This window comes from Arvicanthis niloticus, chromosome 13, assembly GCF_011762505.2.
Source record: "Arvicanthis niloticus isolate mArvNil1 chromosome 13, mArvNil1.pat.X, whole genome shotgun sequence".
Lineage (NCBI taxonomy): Eukaryota > Metazoa > Chordata > Mammalia > Rodentia > Muridae > Arvicanthis > Arvicanthis niloticus.
Window position 1 is genome coordinate 40,033,120 of NC_047670.1, and position 23,716 is coordinate 40,056,835.

The following is a 23,716-nucleotide window of genomic DNA, read 5'->3' on the forward strand; positions in this document are numbered from 1 at the left end:
TACATGAATGGAAAATATCAGATCTGAGGTTCAGCCCATTCCCCAAAAGCAGCTCCTGTCACTGCAGCAGTGGACCCCTGTTATTCCAGGCTGTCAAATAAACCTGCTATTCTCTCAAAGAAGGGGACTGGTAAATTCTGTACAAGGCCAGTACACACTTTAGCCTCTGATGGCCTTACAATCTTTGTCACAATAAAATTCAATGCTGCTACAATGAACAAATAGCCATAAATAATATATATATATATATATATATATACACAAATGAGGCTATGTTCAATAAAATTTTATTTATGAACACTGGAGTTTGAATTTCATATACTTTTCTCATGCTACAAAATATTTTTCAACTTTTAGAAAAACATTTGTTATCCTTTATTCCCCCAATGTTTTAAGAATCCTTCTTACTTCACAGGTTGTGTAGGAACAGAGGGAGGTGAACTGGCCCACCGACTAGGCTGCTGACCCTTAGGCTAGAGTTAAACATTTGTTTTGCCCACTTCATCTTCCACATGCAGAGTGTGAACCACGTTACCTGAAAAGGCCACAGCAGGGTCACTACATCTACTTCATTTACCAGTACTCACTCACTCCACTCAATTACTCACTTGGCAGCTCTCCATATTTAGGTACTATGCAAGATCCTTGCTTGGGACACTGAAGGAATATGACATGGCTCTTCTCTCAAGTTCTCAGTCTCTGCAGCATCTAGACATTGTAACTTCTCATGAGTATCAGAGAAGATATAAAAATGTAGTGATGTATCAGGCTGTGAGACAGCTGTATTCAATGCTTAGGTTGACTGTAACAAATTACCACAAACTAAGTGGCTTAGAACAGAAACTTATTTTTTCATCATAACAGAAGTCTGAAATAAAAACAGCAATAGGGTCAGTTCCTTCCAGAGGCTCTGATGGAACGTGTTCCATGACCCTTCTAGCTTCCGTGGTCCAGGAAATTTCAAGACATGACGTTTACCTTTGCCTCCATCTTCCCAGGACCTCCACTGTGTCTGTTTCCCCTTCTTTTCTCTTAAAAAGACTTGTCAGTGGGGTTAGGCCCACTCTAATCCAGGACGATGTCATCCATAGGTCTTTACATTCACCTGAAAATGCCCTTCTTCAAAATGAGGCTGTACGTACAGGTTCCAGGCAGACATTCCCTTTTGTGGAGTGCACTATTAAACCCATCATAATACTGTCAGAAGACAAGGCCAGTGTCATCTAATGGTTTTTTGGAGGAAGTAAAAGAAGCTGACTTTTGAAAGATGAAAGCTGGTGTTGGTCAGACAGACATGAAGGAGAGAAAAAAGACCAGGTTCAGGTTGTAGCCAGATCAGTTACGAAGCAACGCCACATAGAACAATCTGTCAACAGCAAGTAGTTAAGCTTGGCTGGAGAACAGGGTATGAAATGGGACATGAGTAAGCAGGAGGCCAGAGAGGTCAACAGGAACTTTTCACCAAGTGCTGTGTGCACCACAATCTGGTACTCTGATGGAGAAGGTCCAGAGGGCAGCTTGTGATCATCCTCCATGGTTAACCACTTTAACTGTCATACCTCCGATCACCTTGTCATTAAACCACTGACAAGGCTCAATTAGACAGCTTTCATGCAGCTTCTCTCAACCACAACAAACTTCACTGACTCAGGCTTTATGATTTTAAATTCAAACACATGATCACTTCCTACCACTAGTGAGATCACTGTCTTCCACTCATCTCCTCCAGAAGTATTCTTATTGCTCACTGTCCTCCAATATCAAGGGCTCCTCTTGATTTGGAGAAACCCTGTGCTTCTTGTTGCTGCCCTTTTATTCCTGAAGCTGAGAGTTGAGAAAGTATGGTTTTCCTTCTATGACTACACTCACAAAGATTAAATCAGAACAAAAGTCAAGGTAATGACACAATCACTGGTCATCTTATACACAACAGTTTTTAAAAGCAGTTCAACTTATGTACATAGACAAAGGTAAAGAGAAACAACTGAAAAAAATACAGCTATCGCCTAAGAGAAAGAAAAATTATGTAATGTGTATATGCATTCCACAGAAATATATACAGAGAAAACTTCCAAAAACCTCAGTAAACCAAGCCACACTTAGAAAAAGGAAAGCTGATTTTTATTTTATCAACAGCCATTCTTAAACATGAACATGCATACGTAATAGTCTACGCACACATCACAGTTTTTAACGTTAGTTAATAAAGGTTAAACACACAACATACAACCTTACAAAAAAAAAGTCAAAATGCAAACTTAAAACTTTAAACAAAAGTCTTACTAATTTAAAAAAAGTTTGTGTTGGGTACCATTTGTACAACACAGTTAATTTAAACATTTTTATTTTGGCTGCACATGAAAAAGCGGCAGTAGAAAATAAATTTATGAGGGTTTTAAATAGCAGAATAGGCAGTTTTGCCATGCAGGAGAAGCAATATTAAATATTAGTTTTCAAAAAAAATCCACATTTAAAAATATTTAGTTCAAGTCACAGAACTTTTCTCAGTAGAGACCTCAATGCAATGCGTAATTAGCTGCCTTAGATGGCCTGTTTTGAAAGGACAAAATCCCTTTCAAAGTATAACTTTACTGATTTTGGCACAGAAAAGAAGTCTTTAAGAACAAGAACATGATTAAAAAAGTGGGAAGAGGAACAGAGGAAAGAAACCAAAGCAAGAATAAGGAGATTTAATGGCATTCACTAAGACTGCATTCTCGGTCACTGAAGAACACTGTGTGCTCCATCCATCTGCAGCAGGGGCTTGCTCCACGGCTCTTACTGCAGCATGGACCTAATTTGCTTGGAGGTAGTCTCATCATTCAAATGTTTTGTTGTGTACCTATACGAAATAGAGTGAACAACGTTAGGAAATCAAAGTCTGTATGGGCTGTGTAATATGCCAAGATGAGTAGCTGGTCAATCAACCTCACAAATTCTTGCCTTAGGATGGCAGGTTTAATCCTGATCAGGCTCCTCCATCCAACAGGAGCAGCTAGTTGCTGGTCACTTGGTTATAAGCACCTCGTTGAAATGATTAGCCAAAAATCTAAGACAATGAGCTACCTCTCATTGATAGGAAAATGACAGATCTATCCCACATGTTGGCAAATTATGGCTCCTGTCCCAAATACAGACTATTCTGCAGGACATGTGAATTAAGAACATACACTCTTTTTTAGATTTTTGGATCACTAAGGGAGAAAAACAAAACAATAGGCAATATTCAGTTTTAGTATGTGAAATTAAAATTTTAATGTTCATATACAACAGTATTGGAAGGGGAGGAGTGGGGTGGAAATAACCATTAGATGTACATATGAAGTTCTCAAAGAATAAAAACATATTTTAAAAAGATGCATTGGAAAATACTAAGTTGGTTCATGTATGTATGTATGTATTATATGAGGTTTCCTTCTTGGCATAATGGAAGACTTATATAGCTGTTCTAGAAAATACCCTTCAAAGTCTAAAATTTTACTCACATCCGTTACAGTTTCACTCTATGCTGTAAAAATCAGTACCCTGAAATACTTATATTCTCTAAGTACCTTATTTCCAGATATGTGCACTTTGAGTGTGTAAGTCCAAACTCAAAATTAATTCAACAAGATGAAATATTCAATTTTAAAATTAAACACTGACTCTTTAAATAATACAACAGCAGCCAGCAAGTCTCCAGTGTCTTCCAGGAGTTATTACCCAACAGGAGAAGGAAAACCAGGTGCTTATAGAAGGCCTGGGAGCAAAGTGTAAGTAAGAAAGAGGCTAACTAGCCCAGGGGTCGGGCTCTGAAGTCAACAGCAATGAAAGGAGGGACAGGATGCTGAGTAAGAGCTGGGGGAAGCTACAGGACCTTAAAGTGAGGAGCTGCTACTAAGGAGTAAAGGAGATCTCGCCTAAGATTGGACCTGATCAGCAGCAACAGACAGAGGTTTGCAACGCTTGGACGTGGAATATTTAGAAGAGAATTCAATAGGCTGATGAGGCTTATAAGCATTTCACATACAATTTTCAAAGACTAAACCATTTTAAGTAGGTATATAGACGATATATGTTAAAGAAATTTAAACATCTGTTCAGTTTATTCCAAATAGGCTTTAAAAGTGAAGATCCAATCTGTACTCTCTGTAAAAGTAAACAAGAGTCAGGTATGTTTACCACACACCTGGCATGAACTCTATGTTTCTCAGCAGTGACTTCCAAACTGTTCTCATTGAAGAGATACTGTAGAGTCTGGTTCATAATGAGTGTTTAGTAAATAACTGAAGGGAAGTTAGGTTGTGACACTGGAAAGAAAAAATCTACAGAGCAGTGGTTCCTTCCTGAGGCTATATGACCCTTTTATACAGTTTCTCATGTTGTGGTGACCCCCAACCATAACATTATTTTCACTGCTACTTCATAACTGTAATTTTACTACTGTGACAAATCATAACGTAATTTTTGCAGATGAGCGGTTTGCCAAAGAGATCACAACTCACAGGTTGAGAATCACAGCCAAAGAGGAATATTTAATGAAATGGTAGTGATGGCACAACTGTTCTGTTCTGTTTAGATTGACAAAGCATATATGGCCACATATCACCCTAGGAGATAGATGTCATCCATTTCTATGGCTTCTTTTCCCTTTCCTTTACTGGAAATAACTAAGGAACATGGACAGTTAAGTTCCTACTGCAGAACAGTCAGCAATCTTAACACTCCCCGGGACAGTCTCTGTGGGATGCGGCCGTGCTCTGGCAGGTCTGGCATTCCTATCATGGAAGACCATGCCAGAGGTGCTGCATCAGCACTCTGAGTCAGCCAAAGCAACACACTGACTTTGAATGAGCAAACCACACAGGATGGGGTTTACTATGCTTTGTGTACAAAACCCAAGTCCCCTTTCAAGTGCATGTGACTTCTCTACTGGAAAACAATTGCTGCCTTTATCTGAAGTTCAGCAAAGAAGCAAAAGTACTGGAGCACTATACCTGAATTTACAACTCCTCCTTCCCATTCATAACTCATTGCTTCCCCCTTTTAGCATACTAAAAGTAAAAGGTATTGCATAAATAATTCAAAACACATATACAAATATAATTCCATTCAAAAATCTTTGGTCATTAATTCTGCAAGAAGTTTGTTTGGCTTTGCTTGTTATGAGAAAGCTATACTGTGCTGTGATGTCTTGTTTCAGCAGTATTTTCCAAAGTACTAGCCAGGGTATTTATTTAAAATGAGAGACCCTGAGTCTCAACTCCTATCTAAGAAACAAGACTCTAGAGGTGGTGACCTGGAACTCTGCGTGTTTTACAACCTATTCTGAAACACACCCACGTTCAATACATAATGAACCAGACTGGGATATCAAAAGGACATCAATTTCAGGAATGAAACCCTGCATCAACTCTGTTCGTCAGAACTTGTACTACTTCTGAGTTCCTGTGATAAGAATGCAGATGCAAGCAGTTCCCACAACTACCCACACCACCCTCAGCTCAGGTAAACAGAGGTCTGACATTCAAGACTGCACTGGAAAAACATGGTGACAAGAAACGCTACTCATCACGTCCATAAAGCATCATCACTAGCATTATAAAGCCCCAGATAAAAAGTGAGAGCCAGACACAGAATATGCTTACTATGAACCAACAGGTTCAAAAGTTTTCCTTACAACTTAATAAAGCTAACGATATTTTTGCTTTCCTCAGCACTACCTCCTGTGGAAACATTTTACATCAGTCCAGCACTCAACACTACTGCCCCTCCCCACCCCCCCCACCCCCCCTGTTCTAACACCAGAAAAAGAGACTCAACCAATCCCATACATAAGTTCTAAAAGCAGTACTGCTGCACTGCAGGGTTCTCACCTACTCTTCTGGCATGCCTCCTTTAAGGTAACATAAGAAATACTAAACACAACCTCCTTTACCTTCAAGCTGTTTTGGATTTTTGAGATAGGCTTTCATTAAGGTTGGCCTCTTGGGTTTAAAAGATATATACCATCATACCAGGCTATTTACTCCTAACTTTTAACAATAAATTTCATAAAAGATTTCCTGACACCTGTTCAAAGACTGACCCTTCCGGTAAAAAAAAAAAAAAAAAAAAAGATTAGAAAAAAAAAATCAGGTACACTAAGACCCAGATAACATCCAGAAAGGATATAAAGAGGCCCATGCCCTACATAGCAAAATTTAAAATGTAGTTTGCAATGCAAAAGAAAAGAGAAAATTTCTAAATATTGGGTATGTGGCTACAAATCTGTGATAGTATATGGATTTAATTAAACTAAGTTTTTGTCATTCTACTGTTCATTTAAAGTAGCTCTCCTTTATTCAGGCTGAAACCACTTACATAGCACTTTCCCTAATAGCTATGTACAGTCTCCACTCAGCTGAAATGAATTGACATTTTACTTTATGATATAAATATCACTACATAAATATTTCTATGTTCATATTATTTTTTGCTTAAACCTCAAATAATATAGAAAATTAGCTTCTAGGTTGTGAAATTCTTTTAAGTTGATTCTGTGCCAGTATGTTATACAGCATAAAGGTGTTCACTTAAAAAAATGTCATGCTGCACAGCAGAAGCTTCAGCAACTAAATCAACAATGACTCTTCAAAACAAAGATAATGCAGACATAAAAGCATGAATACAGAAATGTTACTAGGTTACTCAAGAGACAAGGAATTACCATAGAACTTTGTACTGTTTGGCCAGTAATTACAGTGAGTTATGATTCTCTACATGCATAAGGAAAAACTCACTAGGAAGCTACACATAGTCAGATCACCTGGTTTTTCTTTAAATTTTCCTCTATTTGTGAATCAGCATGCTTTAAAGTTACAAGAAGCAATCCTGCTTCAAAGGGGCAAACAGTAGAGCAAAATGTTGAGCCAAGAAAACAAAGTTGGTATTGTCTACACATAGTCCTCATTATACAACACTATTATCACTGCTTTGAAGCAACATTACTAATAAGCAAAATCTTCAGCTTGAATGTTACTGGAGTATCTCTTAGGTGCTATTCAAAAACTTAACAAATATTTTTGACATGCTTAGGTACATATACATACCTGAGAGCATTGAGAAGACCTTCTACACTATTAGGAGGTTGGTCCTTAAGAACTTTGATACAACCTTTCATCTGAGGAGAAAAGAAAAAGTAAATATCACTTTTTAAATGTAACGTTCATTTAAAAAAAAAAGCAAAACTAAAATTGGAACCTTAACTACGGAACTCAAGAGACCATATACTAGAAATACTAACTAATACATTGTTAGGGGTGGAGCTAGCAAATGGGGGTGGAGCTAGCAAATGTTACTTTCAATCTCTCAGTGAAGCAAAACTTTCTGAGAATACCACCAGTCAAAATAAAATCCTACTCACACTAATGAACTAAGGTAAGGCATCCTGAAAAAGATACTGTACACCGGTTACAAGGATAGAATGGATCTGCTCCAGGAAAGAAGAGTTTCCCAAGTAGCCTGTGACAAGCAGGGGTCAGATGGGAATCAAGCTAGGAGGGAGTTCAAGAGTCCTGCTGTCCAGATGACAGAGGTAAAACTGACTGACGGGCAGGCAGTGGGCACTTCCACATGCTGCTCAGAGGGAGAAAAACTCAATGAAGTACTTATTGTAAGATCAGCCTGGTTGTCTGAAAAACAGCATAAATTTGAAAGAAGAGGTGTGTGTTTAGCCTCATACTCTACCACTTCCTAGCAACTGTATTATTTAATCTCCTAAAGTGAAGCTGCTGTAGTGAACGGAAAATTCTAGGACAATGTTCACAGGCACATGGGAACAAGGTAAAAATTCTTGGACATGTATACCACACAAGTAAGCTAATGGTAACTTGTTTTTCTTTATATAAAAACAGATACATAGGAAAGCTAGCAATCCATAATTAAGAACTAAAATGCTTGAAATAGTAATTATCAGATAATCCCCACCAAATACTAGTTAGAATGTTCAAGAGTAAACAGAGAAATGAGAACTTCAATTTCTAATAGGAACTTCTATTTCTAGCAGATAATGGAAGTAGAAAGCAATAAACTATTATGAATAGGAAAAGGAAGCAACAATAACAATAAAACAGAAAACATAGGCTCTTCCACTTTCTTAAAGAAATGTTGGCTTTTAATGTTCTAAAATAAACTTTATTAATTACCATGTATGAGAACAATCTGTAATCACATAAAGCAATAGGTAACTTACATCAATTTTAGAAGTTTTGGCAAATGCTCCCACTGGATGGACGTGGTCATAGAGTATTATGACACCCACCATTACCCTCAAGCAGAATGATACTGTCTCTTCATTGGTAAATCTGCTTCTATATTCCCTGCAGAGCAGAAGATTTGGGTGGATGAGGCACATTACAAACTCTATAATAAACTGACTCCAGCCACACTTGATATAGACTACTTTGATCACTGAAAAGAATGTCAACATTATCCCTTCTCTATAAGGCCCTTAGGAGAGGAAGTGGACATGGAGAAGTCTTACAATCAACATATTATGGTCCACTTTTGTATTATATTACCTCTTCAACAATTTTGGAGAAAGGAAAAACTGCCCTGAACTAAGAGTTTGGGAATGAATGGGTGCTTAGAAAAGTCACTTGCTCAATGAAGCAAGCAGGTTTGCTATTTATGTGTATCTATTATATTACAGGATTTGATCAATTGTCTCATTTAGAAAAAGAAAAATAGAACTCTGATCTACACAGGAGACAATGTGGCATAGCAGTAGACCAGACAGACCCAGAATGGGGACACTGTGATCTAGCAGGTGGTGGGCTTCCATTCCCTTACACAGGAGGAAAGAGTGGGAGGTGCTTGTCTTCCTGCCCCTCGAGTTTGCCAATAACACAGTGTATAGAAGAGGTTTGTTTGGGAAATGAGTGATGCAAAAACAGAAGGTCTTTAATAAAAACTTATCTTATTCAAGAATCCGAGACACATTCATTCTGATGCTGATAGTAAAACCTATCATATGTACCACAAATGCCTTTAGATAAATCAGGTCTGTGAGGAAACAAGGACAAAACTAAAGTGTGAGATAATGTGGCGAATGAAATATAATATAGCCTTCTGAAAACAATCTTCCCTGGACCCTCAAAATCATGAAATTGCTGTTCTGATGGGAAAAAAATTGAAGTGTCCATAGTTTAACTCTATGTTTCAAAAATAAATACACTAAACTGCCAAATTATTTTGACTTTGTTCATATATTCAACATCTGATGGTCGGGATAAGCATCATTTCTTTTTCCATAGAGACATGCTTGTGTTTGGATATGCTTTAAAATACTAGTCATTTCAGCAGTGCTGCTGAGGTGAAACACATCAGCTAATACTCACGGTGTCTCCAGCATGACTCTGCATACACTTGCCATAGTGCTTAAGCAATCTGTGGTATTTTCTATTGGCAAATTTTTATTCTGTAAGTGTACAGAGAGAACAAAAAAAGCAAGTGAAAAATATGATACTTAAGAATAATTATAAAATATTTTAAAACTTTATAGAATCCCAGAAACCAGCAAATGATCTGGCTCCTATTTCTAACTTTCTAAGGAATGACTGTGATTCTAATCACAGTTTCATGGTCAGGGGATAGAGCCATGTACAAAACAGCCAAGACCTTGTTGCCTTAAGAGATTTCTGTTAGGTGAGCAAGAATAAGCACAACCTTTCAAATACAGGAAATGAGGAGCTCAGATATGAAGATTATCCTGAAGGGAAATTTTATTTAATTATATCATACTTATGGTATGTGGGTATTCTTTTGTGCCACAGTAGAATCTGTTCTCTCCTACTTTATGAGTCTTAGGAATCAGACTCAAATCATCAGGCTTAATGGCAGGCCATGGAAAATATTTAGTAGAACAAGAGTAGAAATAAAAATATGTAAGTGGGCAGCAGTCTGATCTGGGTATGTAGCAGGAGCAAAGGTTAAGTTTTCATAAGCATCACATACTTTAGAGGATCCAGCAGAATGATCTGTGGATCAGATAAAATCAATGCAGAAAGGAACTTAAAAAGATCATCCTTGAGATTTTTGTTTATTATTAGTGAAGAAAACAGGAAGAAGGGGAGGGTTATTAAAGGCCATCAGAGCACACTTAGGCTATGTGATCACAGCAGTACTCAAAGTCCCTCCAGAGTGACTACACAGCAAGTGGGCAGCTGTGCCTACACAGGTTCATTTAGGGGTGCCAGTCTAAGGGTAGTACTTGGAATCACAGGACTGCTGAGGTCATCACATCTTCAGTGAGCAGAACAGCATTAATGCAGAGAAAGGTCCCCAGTAACTTACCTCCGATACAAATTTTGTTGTTGCATCACTTAAGGTTTTCAGCATCGGGGTGGCCTCAGCATAAAACAAAGACATTCGATTTGCCAATTCATTATTTACTTCATTTTCTCCTTCTGCCTGTGTGGAAATCACTTGACATTAATTTACAAATTATTAAGCCAACTTAGTAAATACCTTTAAAATTAAGTTCAGACCTTTGTATACAAATTCCACTCAACTACTCTTTAAAAATAAAGAGACTGCAAATATTAAGCAATTGTTTGAAAAGAAAAACTATCTACTCAAACATATTCAATGGTATTATGAAATTATAATACGTTGCTGGGACATCTTACTACACAAGAGACTGCTGAGAAGGTTCTGGAAGATGAACGGGTGACTATGAAGTTGCACCCCATCTTCCAGTGCGAACCCATGATAAAATACGGCAACAGAAGGAAGAGGATCTCAGACTAGAAGAAAATAAGGAGGAATGATGAAACTTGGGCTTTTATAAGTGGTGATGAACAAGGTATTTCTATTGGCAGAAGGAAAATGTATTTTTAAAATGACTTAGCAGAGCACATTTTGACACATTCAGTGCAATAGCAGACAGCAACTTGTGAAAATTAGAAGTGAGACTGTTGAGAGCCTTAAATCCTACTCTAAGTTTAGCATTTTCCTTACAAACAGGGATACATTTAGAGTACTAAAAGGAGTATCAAGTAAATGCTTAAAAAGGAAAAAAAAAAAAAAGGAAAAGAAAAGGAAAGGAAACAAACCCATAACAGGAGGCAGACAGATCCAAAAGGTCAGAAAAAAGTTCTGTGCTACAAATTAACTGAAAGAGAGAGGAAAATGGGCTCTGAGGTTAACAGAAAAAGGAGAAGATACAAGGCAAGATGGGCAAGAGTCTGAATATGCACAATCTCACTGAGAACTTCTGACTTTGTACATAACTCTTGAGAGTGTAAGACAGTTTGATGATCTCTAAAGTCCTGGGCCGCTTGTGTAGAGATAGAGATGGCAAAGAGGGCAAAAGACTGAGTGTTGTTTTTATTTACCAGGTAAAAATTTGAAAAACAAAGAAATAAAACAGAAAATATAATCAGTTTCACACTAGGTGGTCTGTATAAACCCAAACTGTTGTAAAGAACAGAGAAACCCTTTACCTCCAACCTGGTGCCCCCATTCTAAAACAACCATTTCATAGAGATTTTTCAGTAATAATCAATAAATACATAATAAGTATCAATAAATATGTAAGAAAATGTATCAATAAATACTAAGAAAATGGTGCCTTTAGAACTTAAAAATTCTCTCTGACCCTTTAGCACCCCTTACACAGCTCCAGTACATCTATATGAAACTAACATGAGCATAGAGTTGTGTTGTGATTTCTCCTATTTTGACACCAATTACCATAATACAGGTCCCCTAAACACAAAGAGTATCTTCATCTGTAATTCCATGAAAGCAGAAAAAAGCATTAAACACTTTGGGAGGACAGAAGAGATTGGCAGCCCTAAGGACCTAGGAAAGAAGCTGTGATGCTAGAGCACGGCCTGAAATGACGTTCTCATCAGCATAAGGCAAGTGGCCTCTTGCCACTGGCAGTTAATTTTCTCATTCGAGGTCAATTTTCTTCAGGATTCACCACAGTAACCATAACCTTCATGCAAAATTTTCTGTTCAGTCAAAATAATAATATACAAATAGATTTAAAGTATCACTGATATAAAGACAAAATGCAATTTTGTTAAAGTGGTTGTGGAAATTAACGGCAAGAGAAAAAAAAATATATGTTATATGTCTTGCTATCGTTTGAGCTCTCCTTCCACAATATGGTTACTGATAATTACAAGCTTTAACTTTTGAATACACTGGAGCCAGAGGCTGGTGGATTTCAGTGAGTTCCAAGCTAGCCTGGAACTACATCATAAGTTCTAGGACATCCATTGCAATGTAGAGACCTTGTCTCAAAAAACAAACCAAACAAAAAACAACTCATCTAATAAGTGGGAGAGTAAATGAATGAACAAAGGGAAGAATTAAAATCAAATTATTACCACCACTAAACCTAATTCATAGCAAAAGCTTACCGGGACGTTATTAATTCTCATACGACTCAATGTTCTTCTATAGTAGCTGAAGTCATTTTGTATGGCAGGATTTGTCATCTAAAGAGGGAGGACATGTATGAAAGAATGCTGTAATATATGAAAGATGACTGCTATGTATCGAATGCTAATGTAGGCTAGGTGAAAATCTAATTTACTGTGAGCTGGTAACCTAGCATTCTCATGTAACTTTAACAATTACTCGGTATACTCACAAAAGCCTGTAGTACTTTTGAACTCTTCAGTGCATTTTTTCCTCACAGAGACCTTTTGGCCTCTGCCTTCTCCAAGTGCTGGGATGCTGGGACTAAAGGTGTGTACTACTACACACAACAGCACTCATCCTAACCATAAAACCATAGACTGTTTTCCAATTGTGGGCATTATGCATCCCTCCTTTTCAATAACTTTAGGTAATACCTTAAGGGCTTGTTTATCGAAAACATTGATATTATAAAACCAAACAAAAAACAAATATAAGGGTACTTGCTTTGAATAAAAGAATCTGTATGTACTTTATATTTTTGTACTTTTGTGCCCAAATATTAATAGTAATTAATAGTTGTCTATAATACTACATGAAGTAACACAGAACTTTAACTCTTCCATTTTCTAGAAAAGGTACACAAGATCCTGAAAAATCAAGTCTCATAATTTGAACTAAGGACTTCAATTAAAAAAACAAAACAAAACAGCACACATTCCAGGTGGTGGAGGTGCATGCCTTTAATTCTAGCACTCAGGAGGCAGAGGAAGGTGGATCTCTATGAGTTTAAGGCCAACAGAGCAAGTTCTAGGACAGCCAAGGCTGTTTGAAGACAGAGAAACCCTGTCTTGAAAGAAAAAAGTATTACTTAAGACTTGCCCCATATTGTAACATGTGATTTATAGGTGTAAATATAATAGAAAGCCAGATGACAAGATCAACAGGGAAAAAAAGTATCAAGGAAGGGAAAGAAAAAATGTTTTATATAAAAAAAGTTGAAATAAATTGAACAAACAGAAAGAAAAAAAACCCAAAGAAGCAACTCAGAATTCCTTTCTGCTTACAAACTCAATGGACTACAGTGAACACCGACTCCTGTGTACTTGGCTGGTTGCCACTTCAAAGAGCTGCCATTTTAAATCTAGCTTTTCAGTTGGGTTGAAATCGTTTAAATACAGATTTTAAAAGGTTCCTCCTCCTACTATTCAGTGAAAAAACCATGATTTTCATAAAAAGTCTGTCAGCAGACTCTACCTTGAGTTCATCAAATCGGAGTGTGAAGTGAAGAATCTCTGCAAACTGTTTAGCAAGAGCCTGCTCTCGCTCTAGATGCTGGGTGGGGGAGTATGGCGTACTAGTCAGGGCTCCCAGAAGGCCTCTTAAAGCTGCTTCTAATGAAAAGAAGACAAAAAAGTTGTCAGGGAGTTCAACTCCCAACCAACATTCAGATGTACACTCTTTCTCTGTAACCAAGACAAACTGACACCTTACCACTGCTAATACTGCACACACTCAAACTATCTACTGCAGTAATACTTAGTTTAATGAAAACTTTAAAAGAGCTAATTCTATCATAACTCAGGTCTGGAATGATGCAGAGCATGAATCTAAACATCAAAGGCACAGGGTAAACTGTCCTCTGTCTCCCTTGTCTGGTAGCTCTGGCATCCTAAGCATCCCATATGCTGAAATTAAGCCTAAAACTTGATCAAATGTAGGCAAATGCTATTTTTTCTTTAACATCCTGTCAGACTTTGCATAATTTTCTTCTGTTCTAAAGACCTTCAAATTTTATTTTCTAAGGACATTAACATATGTATTGAATGAATACAGAGAAAAATTAATTCCTGCCCCCAAACTGAAATTGTTCTCTCCTTACTTCATCTTCTCATGCACTCTTATACCTTATAAGGCACATATAACCTCACATTCCAGCCTTTACACTGCAGGTGAGATAGGGTTTTAACATGGCAATTTGACTATGACATTACCCAACTTACAAAGTTCTTGAGCTAGAACAAGAAGAGGAAACAACGAGTTAACCAGAAGAGAAGAAGCCCCTGGAAGGAGTTTTCCTTTAGGGACAACTGTCATAAGAAAACTCAAAGGACATGACTTGGGGGAAGGGGCAGACACAACACAGTCAGCATGTAGGAAAACTCTGTGCATGCTTTATTATTATTGTGAATGCTTTTGCTTTTAAATCTTCATAAACGCTTTTGGGCAATGCAGCATGCTGGGGGTGTAACTCAGCTGAGACAGTGCTTGTCTAGCAGGCTTGAGGTCCTTGGTTCAATCCCCACATAAACCTGGTATGCTTACCTTAGCAACCAGAAAGTTCAAAGAGAAATATCAATAGTTCAAAAGTCACAGTGGGGGAGGAGGGAGTACCCAACCCTGTGGAGGGAAAGGCAGGTAGATCTGTAAGTTAAGGCCAGCCTGGTGGTCTACATAATGAATTAGGGCCAGCTAGGACCACATAGTAAAAATATGTCTTTAAAAAAAAAACAATCAAGGTCAAAGTTGGGAGAGCAGGAGATCTACAGGACCCCATGGTGGGAAAAAGAAAAAAAAAAAAAAAACCAATTTGACTTCCACACCTGTACTGTGACACAGATAAAACATGTATGTATCTGCCTCGATTTATGTATGTATGTGCACTACATGCATGCATGGTGCCCACAGAGGATAGATTCTCTGGAAAACCAGAGATGGTTTTGAGCCAACATACGGGTGCTAGGAATCAAATCCAGGTCCTCTGCAAGAGCAACAAGTGCACTTAACTACTGAGTCATCTCTGCAGACCCTAAATAAATAAATGTTAAAGAAAGAAAAAAAGGTTCAAGGTCATCTTCAGACAGTCAGCTCAAGACCAACCTAGGCTATCAGAGATCCTGTCTGAATTAAAAGCAAACAAACAGTTCACTACTTCCAAAAAAAAAAAAGCAGCAATCTGGTAGTGTTGGTGCATGTCTTTAATCAATCCCAGCACTTGGGAGTCAGAGGCAAACAGATCTCTTACTTCAAGGTCAGCTTTGTCTACAGAGTAAGTTTCGGGACAGCCAGAGCTACAAAGAGAAATCCTGTCTTGAAAACCAAAGGGAAAAAACACAGACACAGAAACAGACACAGACACACACACACACACACACACACACACACAATCTCTCTCTCCTCTCTCTCTCTCTCTCTCTCTCTCTCTCTCTCTCTCTCTCTCTCTCTCACTAACCACCACCATCAAAACCCCAAACCTCAAAACAAACCAAAGAACAAAAAGAACCCAATGAAAGCAACCAACACAATGAACATAAGCCCTGGGACAGAAGGTAGACCTTGGTGAGAAAAAGTATTATGATTACTATCAACACAGGTAGCTGCCTCAACAGGAAGGCTCTTAGGCCTCACACAAACAGAAACACAGAAAATTTCTCTGGACAACAAGACTGTCAACAAAACTCGTATCTTCCAATTAGTCTGGCAACAGTAGCATTATAACTCTAACAGGATGCAAACAAGCAAGGCATCAGGGTCTCTTTTCTGTACATGACATGTATGTCTTCAGTTAAGATCAGGAGCTCTCTCATTGTACTGCACCACTTTGTAGGATCTGTACAACTTGATAGTTGTTGGTATTCCTCAAGCTGTCTGGTATTTATTCTCATCTCTGGCTCCACAATAGAGGGGTAGGTAGAGAAGTAGGAGAGGTTTAAGAGATACAAGCAGAAAACTGAACAGACTGCAAGTCTAGATAGAATACTGAAACTCTGAATATGATCAAGACTGTTCAGCTAGTAACAGCTAGGCTGTTATGCCTCAAAAGCCTAGCATGTATTATTACTGATTTTAAAGACCTAATACATATTTGAGATATCAAATTTGTATAGCCATTAGACTATCAGCCACTCATTCAACAACACTGAGTCAAAGAAATGCATCCTGTTAGCAAGGGAACTAGAAATACTATTATCCAGGTTACTGACTTGCGAGGCAGTGTAATCCGTTAGGTCTCAAAGGTTTACTTTATTCATGACTTTATAGAAGCCCCTAAGAGATCTCTTTTGAAAGGCTCAAGGCCTGCTACAATAGCAAGAACATCAAGCTTTTGCTATGGATTGTTACTATATTCACCGCTGGAGTAGAACAGCATCCATCTAGAACATCAGAAAACATTGTAAACCACCCACTTGGTTTTTTTTTTTTTTTTCCATTGTTCAATGATACACACTAAGGGACCAAGCCAGCTTCAATAAAATCTCAGCATTTTAATGTCAAAGGATGCTAAGTATTAACAGGGTAAAAAGGAGTGTATACAGTAGTCAAAGTAATCAGGATGAGAAGACCTAGGCTGACAGAGATTACAGAGGATGTAAAGCTACAGACCAGAGACACTTCACTAAAATCCAAATAACTGAACAAGAACAAATTTTCATGCTTCACTCTTCAATTATTTGTTCATGCAAAGATAACCTACAGCTATAACTTATAGTAAGAAATGTTTGGGGGCTGGAGAGCTGGCTTTCCAGCGAGTATTGGTTGTCGTCCAAAGGACCAGGACCAGGTTTCCATTCCCAGCACCCACATGGCAGTCCACAACTGTTTGTAACTCCAGTTCCAGGGGATGTGGTACCCTCGCACACACATATAAGCAGACAGAACACCAATGTACATTAGAGAAGGAAGGAAGGAAGGAAGGAAGGAAGGAAGGAAGGAAGGAAGGAAGGAAGGAAGGAAGGAAGGAAGGAAGGAAAATAAACAAACACTTGGTGTACAAAAGTGAGGACCTGAGTTCAGATATCCAGACCCCACAGAAAAGTCAAGCATGGCAACCTATGCCTGTAACACCAGTCTAAAGGGTAAACTTCTGGTTTAGTAAGCAACTCTGTCTCAAAGATGCAGAAGAAATCATTAAAAGACACTCTAACAACCTCCAAACATGTCACATCACACCCATACCACACCAAACACACCCACAGTTGTTAAAAAGGATATTTATTATAAAAAATACTTATCCAATTCTTGTCTGATTCTATTGAGCATCTGTCTTAAGGATTAGGCTGTTGCTCAACAGCAAGCACTTGCCTACCAAACACAAGGCCCTGGGTTCTACACCAATAGGAGGGGTCGGAACTCAAAACAGTCTGTCATCCGGCTAATGTAGTTTCTTAGACCGAGATCCAAAGAAATCAGATCCTCTTCTTCAAATCACAACTTGCTGAGGAAAACAGTCTAAACAGTTCAAAAGCCTGAGAAAATTATGAGTACAACATCATGTGCTCATACACACACACACACACACACAGTCTGTTGTACCTGCACAATTAGATACACAGCCAACTTCAGTAAACAAAATCATCCAAATAATTCTTGACCTAATAAGCGTGTTTCTTACCAGGAAAGTAAAAATCACAAAGTTTTAAGCTTACCTAGTCTCTGAGAAAATTCGTAAAATTTCTTTAATTTGCCTACTAGTGGCACAACTGCACCCCATGCCTTCTCTTGCAACTTCTCATCGGCTGGATGCTGGATTGCCTTAAAAAATCCAAGAAACAAAAAGTTAAGATTTATAAAGTTACAACAGCCTTTATTTTTTTTTTTTAATACACAGTAAGGCAAAAGTTTTATTAGCAAATAAAGGAGGTTGGAATATTTAAAGTACAGAATGACAGACACAGAAATTCCAAGTTTGGACTTTCTTAACTCCACAAGATTCCCCCCCCCCACACACACACACCAATAGATAATATAATAATGAAATCAACATTGTTAGCTATATTACAACTTGGTGTCATTTAGATTCACAAAAAGACAATGTTCTATACTGTTTCTTTTATTGTAGAGACACTCTTGGGATGTCTGCGGTAAGAAACAAAATAAAATAATACATAGAAATACCAACTCTGAGAAAGGGTCAAGAAGCTGTAATTCAGTTTGCATGGTTCACACCAGCTCTAAAAGACCTGACCAACAGGAACCCGAATCAATCTGAAAAATGCAATTTAGAAATATTGCAAATACTCAATGTTTTGAACTAAGATGCTTTAGTGGATTCCAAGTTTCTTTCAGGCTTTCCTGAGTGAGAAGATAGAAAAAAAAAACACACACACAAAAATAAAAAACAAAACAAAAAACCCAGCTTCAATCTGAAGGGAAGAAATCAAGACCAAGATGGGGCTCATGAATATACAGACCTCGGTCAGTGCTAGTCCTGTAAGCCACTATGCTGTCTCTTCTGAGTATGGAGTTATTCCCAGGTGAAAGAGTTTTCTTACTTTTACTTCCCTTTTGCCTACAGATGCTTTCTTAATCCTTTATCAAACTCAGTGTAGGTTTTCCTCTAACAACTTGTGTTGCTTTCTCTAATATTTTAAATAACCCAAAGTTACTATCTGAGAGACAAAACTCTGTAGCTATGGCAGGAGCTGCTTGTAAGGGGTCACTAGGCATGACATGTTTAATTCCCCCAAGGCACTAGAATTGAATCTATCCACACAAAAACAAAACTCAACAAGGCAAAATGAAATTATACTCAATTTTAAATTTTTGTGAATTAGGTGCAAATAAATAAATAAATGGGCTGTATAAGTAATTCACTATATACACTTCTTAAGCATTTTCAAAACCACGGTCTTACTATGTAGCCCAGACTGTTCTCAAACTCATAATCCTTCTGTCTTAGCCTACCAAGTTCTGAAATACAGGTATGTGCTACCACATCTAGCTGATATTTTCAAATTTTGAGTGGTTTTATAATTTTTAATAATTCTTTGATAGAGCAGGAGCCTAAAGCCAGCATTACTCACGTTAGAAATACTGTAATTAATATCAATGATCACAACATGTAATAAATAATCCAAACTTCATATAAACAATTTTTGATAACATGATAATATATCTAGGGGGAAATCCAGACTCAGATCATCTTATAACAAGCAATATAAATTTGTTTATTATTCAGGAAACAAGCGAACGGTTAAAATTACACTTTCACTGATTTCCTCTTAAATTTCCCAACTTCTCTTATGAAGGTCTAAGCACGAATGCATCTCCATAATACACAAATGTGCCTGTAGATGCTGCCTACTGTCTGCAGTGAGTAAACTACTTCCTAGGACCTGCTTTTTCCTTATGGAACTGAAGATATGTTCCTTCATGGTTAATATTCTATGGATCTCTCTAAGTGTCTGCTTCCTTCACATGTCACTTTAGATTCATTAATGTTGGTAAGGCTTTGGGCCAGTATTCCTAACAGCTCAACATACAAGATGGCAGTTAGTAATGTCCATGACAACATTACCTTGAAATAAGTATTACAAAACTTATTTTCAATTCTGTTAAAATTTAGGGCAGAATTCAACATTATTGGAGGCTCTTCGTCCTAACTAGAGGCTCTTCATCCTAACTAGAGGTTACTCATAATTACTCCTTTTAAGGTTATATGTTTAACATACTGATTTACTTATACGTATGTTTTGTCTGCATATATGTCTGTGAACCACATGCATGGCTGGTGCCTGAAGGCCAGAAGAAGGTATTGGATCCCCTAAAACTAGAGTTACAAATGGAAGTGAGCCACCATGTGTGTGCTGGGAATCGAATCGATCCACAACTCAGGCCTCCTTGGAAGAACAACCAGTGCTCTTAACTGCTGAGCCATCTCTCAAACCATATTTATTCCCATTTAAAGGCACATTTTAAAAATGTTATTTAATACATACTCAAGTCCATTAACAAGCTAGCTATCAGGAAACAGTTTGTGTTATTACATGCCTGTACTATGCTACAGTTTATATGGAGTTTTATAATTTTATTACCACAGAAATGTTACTAGTTGCTTCCATTTTATTATGGTGAGTTAAGGAGCCATTATTCTTTACATTTTTTCTTACTTGGAACATACAGATACACGCATCTCATTTAAAAGTATAAATAATTTTAGAGTTTTTGTTTTTTGATACAGTGACCTCTATTATGAAGAGACCTCCTGATGACCATTTTACAGTGTCAATTTGCACTGACTGAATAGCTCCTCTTCACAAAAGAAACTTCTTCATAGTGATACACAAGTTTATTCCCGAAACAATTTTCTGTTGTCTGTTTTTCATAGGCCACCTAGTACAGTTCCAATAGCTATCAGTTCTTTGTAACCTAGCATGTACTCAGCACTGTCCTTTCATGTGAACTTCTTTCCTACTATTCAGAAACCTAATTACACCCAAGAATCCATATATTTCTTAAGACGTCAACACTGTCTGCATCTGTCCAACCCACAGATAACATGCTCCTAGTTTTTCAGTTCACATATTTTATTACTATTTTGCTTACATATTTCTCTGTCTTTAATTTTCTTTTGGTATTTGTTTTGTTGTGTTGATTTGTTTTAAATGAAGATAAAGTCTAACTCAATAGCTCAGGCTGTCCTCAAAACTCACAGCATCCTCTTGCCTTAGCCTCACAAGTGCTCAGATTATTGGTATGAGCCACCACACATAACTTATTTGTCCTTAAGTCCTTTACCAAGCAGTTAGTGATGGCACAGTAAGTCACAGTAAGTCTCAAAGTCTAATAAGGCCAGTCTCTTATTTTCCCCCTCATACTTTTTTTTGTTGTTGTTGGTTTCTCTGTGTTGGTTTCTCTGTGTAGCCCTGGCTGTCCTGGAACTCACTCTGTAGACCAGGCTGGCCTCAAACTCAGAAATCCACCTGCCTCTGCCTCCCAAGTGCTGGGATTAGAGGCGTGTGCTACCACTGCCTGGCATCCCCCTTATGCTTTTATGTTCTTTAGTGTTATATGGTTATATTTTTGCTTCCCTACACAAGCCTTTAAACATACACACACACTTTAAAGCATTTGTTTACTTTTCCACATCAAAAATTGTGGAATAATGTGAATTCAATATAGCTATAATTCTGGGAAATCAACTCTGTTGCAAACCTAGGACATGTGGAGAACTCCAATCTTTGGCCATGGTATTCAGAGTTTCTGGTATTACAGCCCCATACGGCCTTTCTGAAATAACTATATAAACTTTCCTACCATCACACTCTCTTCCAGAAATTAACTCGATCTAAGCAAGAAGTCAATGAAGTATACATAGGGACCAAGCCTTTCCCACACAAACACAGAGCAACCCTTCTAATAAAAAATTTTAAAACTTTTTTCAATCCTAAGAGTTCTACCTATAGAGAGAAAAATACACAAGTGTCTTTGTAGTGAATGAGATTTTTTCTTCACTTACAATAAGAAGTAACTGAAAAAAGTAACTATGACAAAGTGATAAGATTTCATCTATATTTAATCAACATGAAGATAACATCAAATTCATTTTAAAATAATCTGTGAATTCTTGTGACTTATAAGGAAAGAACAATTTACTGAATAGTGAAGCTATTTTGTTTTGCTTCCATGTTTGAGTTTTCAAATTATATTTAAATGTTTCCACTATCTTGACTTCATAGTAATAGTCACAGTCTATCACTCACAAAAATGTTAAGATTTAGAATGATAGCAGTAAGTTTAGGCCACAGCTCCAGTATTTATTTCCTCAACAATTTACACCTTGCTAGGCATTGAATATGTAAGAGCCCGGGTTTAACACTTGAGCTTGGCGGGTGAGTGGTATAGACTATCTTGACTTCATAGTAATAGTCACAGTCTATCACTCACAAAAATGTTAAGATTTAGAATGATAGCAGTAAGTTTAGGCCACAGCTCCAGTATTTATTTCCTCAACAATTTACACCTTGCTAGGCATTGAATATGTAAGAGCCCGGGTTTAACACTTGAGCTTGGCGGGTGAGTGGTATAGACATAAACACCAAGTCATTATTTTTTTTTTTGAGGTTCATGAGTACCATAAAAGACATATGTGTAAAGAACTAGGAACACAGAGTAAAAGAAGTAGGTTTCTGACATGTGAAGAAAAGAAAAGAAGGGTACTCCACACCAAAGCAAATATGAGATCGCTCTGCAAGACAAGGACGGTCACAAACAGAAAAAAACTACAAGTCATTTCAGTGTCCCTCTTCCCTTACACTAAAGAGCTACCAAGTAACCACAGCATCCTCCTCTTTCTGTACTTTACTCTGAGGTGCTACTACTCCAGATGTCTGAGGATAATTGATTGGGAGCCCAAAAGACTTGTCTTTGATGACCTCTGTACTACTTGATACCGAAAAGTAACATGAACAAAGCATAGGCATTGCCTTCAGGAAATGTGATGAGAAATTCAGGTCTAGAAGCAAGAGAGTTTGAGCACTGCCTCAGAATGGAGTAAGTACATTCAGAGGAAAGAAAGGCAAATAAAGATGTAATTAAGAGAAACATTCTCCTAGGAAGCTTAGGAATTGAAAAACAGAGCGGGAGGTGGGACTGTGCTGAGGAGTATAGCCAGAAAGTAATATTCTCTTTCCACAAGAAGAAAGCATAAGTAAGTAGTTCCCAAAATAAAACCTAATTTTCATGTGAGACTATAACAAACAGATGTTACTGGATCACATACGAGTAGATAGCACTTCCCCTTTGTAATAACTCTCTGTCCGCGTAGCACTGTAACCGCTTTTGAAATAATGACAAGTGGTCTTGCAAATATAACAAATCCAGAAAACAATAGAAATTAAGCCAAGGTGACAAGTAGCCAATTGGCCTTTACTGATTAAGTGCCTATATAAATTATAAACTTTACCTCTCGTATTTCGTGGCCAGCTCCTCTGTATGACTGCAAGTCCTCCAAGATGCCTTCTGCATCTTTTAATACTACATTCACCTGATTATATATTTCCTTCTCAGACTCTGTAGGCTGGGCATCTAAACAGCATGAAAGCACAAGAAAATTTACAGCAGCATGAATATTTTAATACATGTATTACCTAAAAACAATTAACAAACCAATTTCTAAGGATGAGTTAGATTTTATTCAATATAAATTTTATACTTTTTAGAAGACACATTTAAACTAATTTCAAATTTATACAAACTATAAAGAAGTAAGAGAAAAGTATTATTATATAACATTTAATTTAATTTACAAATTATGGTGGTATATTGAACCAGTCTGAGATTTCTAATTAAAATTTAGACTGGTACTACTACTTATAGTTTTGGTTTTTTTAGATAGTCTCACTACACAGCACAGACTAGCCTTTAATATATTATGTACCCCAGGCTGCCCTTGTAAATCTCTGTCTCAGTCTGAATGCTGGGATTACAAAAAAGCGTATCAGTGTCTGATATGCTTAATAATCACATTTTTGTACTGCACGCCTCACTGTCACTAACAAATGAAGCATCACTATTTTATTTTAATGAAATAGAAATGAAG

At 37.4% G+C, this 23,716-nt stretch overlaps 1 protein-coding gene across 12 annotated transcripts in view; it reads right to left on the bottom strand.

The window, feature by feature from the left end:
- Positions 1-2,099: 2,099 nt before the first annotated feature.
- The window catches only part of Cyrib (CYFIP related Rac1 interactor B), a 126,942-nt gene continuing 105,325 nt past the window's right edge, over positions 2,100-23,716 (bottom strand). For all 12 annotated transcript variants that reach the window (XM_076911408.1, XM_034516877.2, XM_034516874.2 and 9 more), the window contains 9 exons: positions 23,081-23,202; positions 17,823-17,928; positions 13,654-13,790; positions 12,396-12,473; positions 10,315-10,431; positions 9,360-9,439; positions 8,213-8,339; positions 7,071-7,141; positions 2,100-2,842 (listed from right to left, as the gene is read on the bottom strand). In XM_076911408.1, the coding sequence (XP_076767523.1) occupies positions 2,779-2,842; positions 7,071-7,141; positions 8,213-8,339; positions 9,360-9,439; positions 10,315-10,431; positions 12,396-12,473; positions 13,654-13,790; positions 17,823-17,928; positions 23,081-23,202 (902 nt within the window). In that variant the 3' untranslated portion in view covers positions 2,100-2,778. The remainder of the gene's footprint in view (positions 2,843-7,070; positions 7,142-8,212; positions 8,340-9,359; positions 9,440-10,314; positions 10,432-12,395; positions 12,474-13,653; positions 13,791-17,822; positions 17,929-23,080; positions 23,203-23,716) is intronic.